Source organism: Scyliorhinus canicula, chromosome 18 (genome assembly GCF_902713615.1).
Source record: "Scyliorhinus canicula chromosome 18, sScyCan1.1, whole genome shotgun sequence".
NCBI lineage: Eukaryota > Metazoa > Chordata > Chondrichthyes > Carcharhiniformes > Scyliorhinidae > Scyliorhinus > Scyliorhinus canicula.
Window position 1 is genome coordinate 117,634,684 of NC_052163.1, and position 9,850 is coordinate 117,644,533.

At 44.5% G+C, this 9,850-nt stretch overlaps 1 protein-coding gene across 2 annotated transcripts in view; it reads right to left on the reverse strand.

Moving 5' to 3' along the window:
• Positions 1-6,294: 6,294 nt before the first annotated feature.
• LOC119953562 (insulin receptor-like) overlaps positions 6,295-9,850 on the reverse strand; it is a 258,898-nt gene continuing 255,342 nt past the window's right edge. For both annotated transcript variants that reach the window (XM_038777953.1, XM_038777954.1), the window contains 3 exons: positions 9,535-9,664; positions 8,210-8,344; positions 6,295-6,783 (listed from right to left, as the gene is read on the reverse strand). In XM_038777953.1, coding sequence (XP_038633881.1) covers positions 6,423-6,783; positions 8,210-8,344; positions 9,535-9,664 — 626 coding nt within the window. In that variant the 3' untranslated portion in view covers positions 6,295-6,422. The remainder of the gene's footprint in view (positions 6,784-8,209; positions 8,345-9,534; positions 9,665-9,850) is intronic.

Below are 9,850 nucleotides of genomic sequence, written 5' to 3' on the forward strand. Positions count from 1 at the left end.
GATCACTATTTTATTTCCAATGATATGTATCTTAGACAAAAATCAATAGCTCAGCCATTGGAACTCACCACTCGTGTCTATTAAGTCTCAATCTTAGCATTCCAATTGATGTTCATATGCCCTTAATGGTGTATTTTCACTAATTAACCGACATTTCTCCCCCCCCCCAGACCCATTCCTGCTGATATCTTGAGAGAAGGTTTATTTTTTTCAAATTAATTTTATGTCAATAACCTCTGGTGCTGCCAATGCACCAACTTAAATGCACCAATGCTCGCGCAAACCTTGGAGGAACATGTAGCCCCGCTATCCCCTCACCAACATGAGCTGGTGTGGGGGTTGGTTAGGTTGGGGGTAAAGGGGTCCAAGTCTAAATCTGATTGCTATGTTCAGCCGTAAAGGAGTCGTTTCAACGTGCAATCCTGCAATGCAGATCTGCACTGCACAACCCAACTGAATGGGGAGAATGAAGATACTACATCAGAAATTAAACCCAACTCGGGGGGGGGGGGGGGCACATCCATCGAGATTTCGCTGCCTGTTATGTAACCTCATGGGTGGGCAGTTTTTATCTGGGTCCTGTTACAGTCCTGCTTGCTACTTTCTGAAGGGAAGTGATAACGCCCCTCCAATGGAAATATAGGGGCTGGTTTAACACAGGGCTGAATCGCTGGCTTTGAAAGCAGACCAAGGCAGGCCAGCAGCACGGTTCAATTCCCGTTCCAGCCTCCCCAAACAGGCGCCGGAATCTGGTGACTAGAGGCTTTTCACAGTAACTTCATTTGAAGCCTACTTGTGACAATAAGCGATTTTCATTTAATAAATACAGCCTTCCTGGGTCCAGATGTCTACAAGTCTATTGAACTGATTGAATAATTTTCAGAGGGTTACAACCGTCCAAACACTTTTAAAAAAAGTAATGATCTTCCTAAACTAAATTTTAACACTATGAGTAGGCCCTGTACAGAATGGCCAGATGGCCAACTGAGACAGCCCCTGACCACTGACATTTCCCTGCTACTAAACCCAATAGGGCCAACTACTGATAATAATGGTAGAGTTTGCCAATGACACTGTGCTATTCACCAACAAAGACTAGAGTTATATTGGATTATTTTCTCTATCTCTTTTTGAAATATCTGTTAAATTAATGAAGAACATTTTGTGATGATCAAATGCAGCATCCTGATTATATGGCACAATGCGGACTGTCAATGGCACACAATTTGTTTTTTTTAAATTAAGGAATCTACCATCAGCAGAGCTTGGGGCAAAAAGAAAAATCTGACCAAGTCCGATTAGTGGGGTTGTATAACTGGAGCAAGGGTATATAGCAGCAATGAAAAAAAAAGAGAAGGATTTTGGGAGCAAGTCTTAACACACATTTAAGAGTATAATTTTATTTGCAAAGGAACAAAGCCTTATCAACTGGTGTTGTTCAATTGTAGGCGCATGTTGTCTGCACTGAGACACACACACACACTGTGTATCGACTGTCTGCTTCACAGAGGTTAACACAACGGTTTCACCCTCTCCTTCACGCTTGGAGCTGTTGGAGATCACAGCACACGCTGGATAGAGAGGGCCGACTGATCACTGCACTTGCTGCTACATAATTGGCAAAACAAACTTCTTTCTTTTGCTAACTGATGATTTACCTGCACCACTCATTTTAGAGAAAAAGAAACCCCTTTGGCAGTTTAGCTTCTACTGACCTTTTCTTTCCCCCCCCCGGCCACCCTTCCGACCGAGTTTAATTAAGTAACTCCCACCCTCGGCCAGCTAGCACTCTCCAATTTTGGACCAGATGATACAAATCAGTTTTGCTAAGAGAGAGACAGGTTGATGAAGCTTTGTGTCGTTCATTCCTCAGGACAAACCCAAGAATACCAGATTTCAAAAGATCGCAAGAATTCACACTACGGTGGTAATCAACTCTTTCCGATCCCCTCTGAAATTCTGAGCGGGAAAATTTTATTCCTTCCTCATTCACCCTCACCCTTACCTCCCTCATTTTCCGGTTTGAACAAGCAGGTGGAATTATTATTATTTTTTTTTTAAAAAGGAGGCAACTTGCCAAAATGCAATGAAAAGCGTGTGGGTGCCGATTAAATCAGTGATCAGTCAGCCCTGTACATCCTGAGGAAGTAAAAAAAAACAAACTGCAAATGTAGTTAGATCCAGAACAGAATACTGTGAAATGCTGAGAGTAGCACAAATACTAATATCCAAAAGAAACACTGAGGTAGATTGTCCCAGAAAATTACATCGCACCACATCCTTCTCCCCATTTTCTCATCAGCAACAATACATTTTCATACCCTAAACCTTTTTTTTTTTGTTGTTTTTGTTTTGTGTAGACTGTAAATTGGGATTCTGTACAGTGATCTCTATAACATTAATAAAAATAAATAAAATATTAATTTTTTTTGAATATAAGAAAATCTTCAAAATTACAAAAGTGTGTGAATTTTCCCCTCTGGTTATTTGTAGTGTGAATCAGCCACTAGGTGTATAGAATGAGGGGCTGTCTTGGTTTCTGCTAGGTATTTCCTTACGCTACACAGGAGATCTAGGCACCTTAAGAGCAAACAACTTCACACTATATACAACAAAGCAAATTCTGTTAATAAGCTCATTTACCCCCCCCCCCCCACCCCCCACTATTAACCGTCGACAACCCCCCCACCCCAGCCGCAGGCAGTACAACTTATACATTTGAAAGACCACCCTGCAATCCCTGGCCTCGAGTCCTCCCTCTACCACAACACTTCAAGAGATTTGCACATTTTAATCTGACCAGAATAGTGAGGTAGAAGCCCTGTCTCCAGACACCAGGTTCTGCTCAGTTGATGTAATAATTCTAAACAGATGCTGACATTCCCCCCCCCCCCCCCTTTTCCCTTTAGCTTTTTGAGAGCATGTGAATTGTCGAGGAGCAACTTTCACCCGATGGCGTAACAACCACCTCCTCCACATAAATCCCCCCCCCCTTCCCTCAAACATCACCCTTTTCATGGAGCTCCTCACTATAACACCTTTGCCACACAGTCCGAAGCAGCTCACGGCAGCAGGCCGCCACCATCTGCTCAATGGAAAACCGGTCGCCAGGCCTCACCAGGGATTCCGACATCTACGAACGTGCAAGTCACCAGTCTTGGTTCAAAGTGCCAGTTTTCGGCTTCTATCCCCGTCCCCCGACGTGCAAGATTCCCAGCCGGCTGCCTGGTCAGCCGGCTGCCTTACTCGTCTCATGAAGTCAGAGAGAAGGAGCACAACAAGTACTTTCAAACAAGCTAAAGAGATGAGAGAGAGCGACTGCAGACTAAGCCGTGATGGGGCTTAAAACATCCTTTGCACCTAGTTGCCATTTGCCCTTCAATGTTGACAGCACCGGATCGCTTGCCTTAGCTGCACTCAGGCCCTGCGACTCCCCAGCCCCAAATTTCAGCAATTCCCACTCGATTAACTACAGTCTGCGGATTGCTTTTACAATGACAGGAGGCAAGGTATTATTACGGATGTGATCAACATTTTTGTTTAAGCCAAACAAATTGCTACTACAGATCAATTAAGGAAGGTGATTAAATCCTGTTGGATTAGAGATTAAGATGCCAGGTCAGGCAGCAGCGAGTAGAGCACGAGTAGAACCACCTCTACTGCTGCACAGCCGAAAGAGTGAAGCTCAGGTGTGCAGTGATTCCGTCACACCTCCTGCACCTGCTCCGTCCTGTATGGGGCCCGAATTGGAGTCTAAAAAAAATTGCAATCCCTGAATGAGTGTTCGGTGGGGGGGGGGGGGGGGGGGGAAAGAGAGAACTGTGGAGTGTGGAGATCTGACCAACATGAACTATTTCTTGCTCTATAGGAATCGGGTGGAAACAAATACCAAGCCAGTGGCGACTGACGTACTTGTAAATGAAGGAGAGGATAAACCCAATAAAGACCGATGTTACTAAAGCTCAAATACCCCACGGTGGAACGCGCCCCACTTCAAATCTACTGAATCTGGAGTTCTGGGAAATGCAACCCTGCAACACTTGGCACAAAACAAAAGCTTAACCGGAACATGTAAAGGTACCAAACGTAGTCAACGATTAACATTCGGATTTGAATTACCCAGTCAGATTTTTCAAACCCTACGCGAGCCAGTCTACCTGGAACACGCCACAGAGTCAAACAACGGCACAGAGTGAGCACATTCAGCCCATCGGGTCCATGCATAGCGTGCATTAACGATCCAGATTTTCTCTCTCACAAGACTCTCTCTATCTCAGTTGGGCAAGGATATTAATTGCACAATTCACGAATGTTGAAAGATTCCTGGGACACAGGCTCTGTGTCCAGCTAAAGCAGGAAGATGGTTGACAAAAACAGGGGCAATGTCAGAATGCAACCATCACATAGCTCTCAGCGGAGCTTGGACATTAGGTAAAGCACAATACTGATATGAGAAGCATATGGCACTTCATCAGTCTTATTTACATTAAAAGCATTCATCTTCACAGTTGTGACGGCTTGTTTCCAATGTCTTTGCATTAAATACATGTACAACGCTGCAGTGTTGTTTTGAGCCTCAATCAGCACACCCCACCCCCAACCTCTACAAACCTTACAAGGAGGCCACTCGACCCATCAGGTCCACGCTAGTTCTCTGTAGATCAATCCAGACAGTCCCACCCTCCCACTGTAACCCTGTACCCCCACAGCTTTGTTTCTCTCAGGGGCCCTGCCAACTTAGTTCTGAAACCACTAACCCAACTGGACTGTCACTAGTTATAAGGAACAGCACGGGTTCCTCGCCATCACCCACAGGTCACGCAAACCAAGGGTCTTTCTGTTTCAGTTTCTCCCCCCCTCCCCACTTAATGGTAGTAAGGAGAGAGAGAGAGAGAGAGAGAGAGAGAAAGAGGGAGGGAGAGGGAGAAGGAGAGAAAGAGCGAGAGATCTCAGTTTGGCGAGTACAGAAATGGAACATCCTGTACCCCAACACAGCCAGAGTTCAGGCAGAATAAGATTATCTCTTCTCCATTGATGGAAGGGATTAAAATGCCAAAGTCTCTCTCTCTCACACACACAAGAAAGATTATTGTCGTTCCACCCCCTTTCTCTTCCAGTTTTTCTTTGCACCTTCCTGTCCTCTCCTTCAAACACGTGGTTTACCAACACAAACGAGACAGAATTAATTTCCTTTCGCCCCCCCCCCCCCTCTCTCCCCTACTCAGCTGAGCCCCTTCAACACGGTTAGGCACAAAGATGATCTTAAGACCTAGATCATTTGCTACTAGCCCCGCCGTTGAGATCACCCACTTGCTTCGCCGTGTCTCAAAAGCTGCAACAATAAAGCTTTCAAGAGGCCTGCAGTGGAGCACAAAGCGGAAACTGAAACCCAGAGTTCTGTTTTTGTAAATATTTCGTTCCCTGACACAATATCCCTTAAAAGTCAGGGAAGGAAAAAAAAAAAAATCAGGTATATTAGTCTGAACTTTACAAAAATAAATCGTGCCTCCAGGACTATTGGTCCTCAGAAACACACTTCTAATTATTGCAAAGCTGATCTTGGTGAAGAGAGAATACAACATCAATTATGTACAAAAAACATTAAAAGTACAGGATTTGTCTTGTAAAACGCACAGGAAAGGGAAAGCAGCAGCTATTGGTCTGAGGAACTGTTATCCAACCATTGCATCGAAAATGACTTCTAGGTGTGATTTTCCTTTTGTTTTAGAACTATACATCAGTGTTCGGGTTTTGGAATTTGAAAGAAGATTCGGGTTTACTTTGTTTATGTGTTCCGCTAGATTCCCACTGTTATAAAGTTCCCGCTTCAGGAAAATGAAATTGGACTTGTGTCATTCTAAACTGTAGGTGCTTTTTTGTGTTTAACCTTTTAAAAAACAACCAAAAACGTCTTCCCCCAAAATTGGGCCTCAACCTCTCAGCCTCCAGCACTCCACAGATGAAAGTTCAAAAGATCGCTTCCTGGCTGGGAACCACAGCTATTTTGATAGCAGCCTTGGAAATGCTTTACTGATATGATTCTGTGTGTGTCTATGTACACGTGCCTGTGTGTGTGTGTGTGTTTATAGATCAGAATATATATATATTTATAAATATATATAAAACTGTTTGCCTACGTATTGTATGGGTGCACATGTATGTTTGTGTGATGTAATATTTGTACATGCATGTAGGCACAGTATGTCCATGTACATATTTCTACTGTCATAGAATGAATGTTTTGTTTCTTCACAGTTTGATTCATTGATAACGAGCCACTTGGCAGGAAAAATATTTTTTTTTTTTAGACAACAGCAAAGGTCCTTTCCTGGTGTAGCAAACTGTGGCAGCCATGATTGAGTCCTGAGATTCTAAGGGCCCAACAAATGAAAATCAGAAAGAAATAGGAGGTAGCAGAAACGCTATGAAGGGCTTGACCTCGGCAAGGACAATATTCGCCCGTTCTTCTTCCCTCCGTTCATGTGTGTGTACGGTATGTGTTCGTCATAGTTGCCTCTCAGGCCCATGGTGGGTCCATTGTCCCGGCTGTGACTGAGGGGGGTCTCTGTCTGTGAGTAAGAGGAGGGGTCAAGCGGAATGCTTTCCATGTTCTCAAAATCCATGTCATATTCCTCCGTGTCGGGGGGCTTGTTATCCTCGCTGCAGTAGAAGGAGAGATCGTGAAAACTTGGGTGGAGGTCTTCCTTCAGCATCTCAATGATCTCCAAGAAAGTGGGTCTTGCCTTTGGATTGTATTGCCAACACATCTGCATCAGGGTGTGTCTGGAGTGACAAAGGGAACACAAAAAAAAAGTTACTGGGCCATGGGAGATCATACAGAAGGAACTAGAAGCAAAATGCAATTGCCGCTTAGGGCACAGAAATTAAAATCTGCCTTTATAACCGCAATAAATAGAATCGCAGAGGTTTACAGTGCAAGAGAGAAACCATTTTGGCCCATTATTGTCTCTGTTGGTTCTTTGCTACAGTAATCCAACAGTAACCCAGATTTTCCTGCAATCATCCCAGTGCGTGGCTTAAGATGAAGTTCTTCACTTCTAGCAGCAGCAGGGTCGACTCAATTGGTGGCACTTTCGCCGCCGAGACAGAAGGTTCAGAGCCCAGCACGATTTAAGTCCCGCTCCGGAGTCACATCAGCGCAGGCGGTGGAGGAATGCGATGTTGTCAGAGGTCCTGTCAGTTGGGTGGAACATTAAACGTCTGCTCCAGCTTCCCCCACAGGCCAGCGCAAGACATTCCACGGCAATTTCTGAGGGAGAGCAAGGGATTTCTCCGCGGACGCTCTGACCGATATGTACCCCTCAACCGACACCACTCTCGTGTTGCTGTTTGCAGGAGTTTGTTGTGTGCAAAACGTTGCATTTCCTATATTACAACAGTGATTACTTAAAAGTACTTAAGTGATTGCAAAGCAGATTTAGATTGTGGGGGGGGGGGGGGGGGGGGGGGGGGGGGGGCAAGCATAGGAGTTCCAGGAAGGAAGCAAGGAGAAGGGAAGAGGAGAGTAGTGTCATACCATACGGAATATATATATTACTCTCTTGAACCAGCCGAGTTATTGAAATGAGTAATAGTCTTCTTTTAAATATAAAATAATTTATTGAGTAATATAAATAAATATTGTGAATTATTTTACTTAATACTCAACTCGTAAATAAAGAAACAATTGTAGAGATAACTAATTAAATTATACAATACAATGCTTTGATAACAAATAACTTCTTCTCTCTCTAGCTTTACCATGTCTGTTCTCTCTGCAGCCTGATACTGTCATCAGAAAGAGCGGGAAAACCAGTAATATAGGTTCTGATAGTGAGGCCTCTAGTGTTCAATTGCCTGTCCTAGCATTACGTATATTGATCGTGTATATTGATATACAGAGATCACTACAGGTAGCACTTGATTATGTTCGTAGGGGAGGGGGGGTTGGGAGGGAGGAAGTTTGGGGTTGCATATTATTTGGATTACATGGAAAGCCCGTTCTTGGATGAGCGAATCGCACGGATATCCACAGCAGAAGTAACGTCCTCGGTTTGATTCGCACCGAGACAAACCTGTTCATCTCATCCAGGGCAATGGCAAGGGTCCCATAACTGGCATGCATTACGGGTCAGTAAATACTGGCAGGGGGGGATAGGCAGAAGAGAAATTTGGTGAGGGGAAAAACGGCCAAACGAATAATACTCACAATCTGTCGGTGCAGTTATCAGGCCGATCCAAAAAGCCTCCGTCCATAACAAACTTAAGAACCTGTTCATTTGACAACCCCTGATACGGTTGTTCTGCTAGAGTGCTGACCTCCCACAGCACAACGCCAAAAGACCTGACAATGGAGCACAAGCAGAGTATTAAAAAGTCATAATAGACTAAAATGCCCTTCCAGTCGCCATGCCATTTTCATTAGATATTACAAAAGGAGGCCATTCAGCCCATTGAACCTTTGACCGCTCCTTGAAAGTTCTCATGAAAACAAATTGTTCCAACCTTTCTGGTAGTGCCAGCTTGCACGCGAGAAGGTTTCTCTGCATTTCCCCTTCAGGTATTTTGCCAATTATTTTAAATCCTCTGATCCACATGATGTTTCTCTCTCCTGAGCCTACCCCACTCACCATTTTGAAAAAACCCTAATAGGTTTCCCTTTAACGGTCTCTGGTTTGAGGTGAATCAGTTTCTCCAATTCCTCCGTATAACTGAAGTTTTTCATCCTGGGCGCCGCACTGGTAAACCTCCTCCGCACCCTCTCCAGGTCTGTACCATTTATCATAGAATTTACAGTGCAGAAGGAGGCCATTCGGCCCATCGAGTCCGCACCGGCCCTTTAGTTTATATTGCCCCTCCAGTTGGGTCTCAACCAATAATTTCTGAAGGCTTACCATGATTTCCATATTGACTAGTAATGCTCTTTGAGGGCAGCACGGTGGCACAGTGGTTAGCATTGTTGCCTATGGCACTGAGGACCTGGGTTCAAATCCCGGCCCTGGGTCACTGTCTGTGTGGAGCTTGCACATTCTCCCCGTGTCTGCATGGGTTTCGCCCCCACAACCCAAAAGATGTGGAGGGTAGGTGGATTGGCTATGCTAAATTGCCCCTTAATTGGAAAAAATTATTGGGTACTCTAAATTTATTTTAAAAATAAAATTAAAAAAAAGTAATGCTCTTTGAAGAGCTTGACATTTTTAACATGTGGAGTCAAGAGTGGTGGATGAAATTAGGATTTCCGTGATCGTACTCAATGTTGGAATGGGTTCGAGGGACTGAATGGCCTACTCCTGCCCCTGCCACCTTTGCACAAATCACGAGCCCCTACACTTCAACGCAATTCACTGTCCAAGAAGTGAGATAATGTATAATTATGTAATCTCGTCTTCTATGCGCTGCCTTGAAATAGGAGAGCGTTGTTTCAATTCACGTTTTGTGTTGTGGTCCAAGGTAAACGTTCTGCGATGATCGGGGGAAAATCAAGAGTATCTAGATCAAAGCCCAGGCATGTCGCAGACAGTAAGACTGACTCACCAAACGTCGGAGTGTGCAGTAAACACTCCGTCCTTCAAGGACTCTGGAGCCATCCATCGCACAGGGAGCAACCCTTTCCCACCCTTACGGTAGTAGTCCGTCTCATAGATGTCTCTGGTCATTCCAAAGTCTATTTAAAAAAACAAATAAATGCCGAGGTATATATACGTTTGCCACATCACAATTCACATCACACCGAAGCGATCGGCTCCGCCACGGGATTTTCTGGTGCATTCGTACTCGATCGCAAGCTGAATAGAGGATATACCGGGCAGCATGGTGGGTACAGTGGCTAGCACTGCTGCCTACTGCGCCA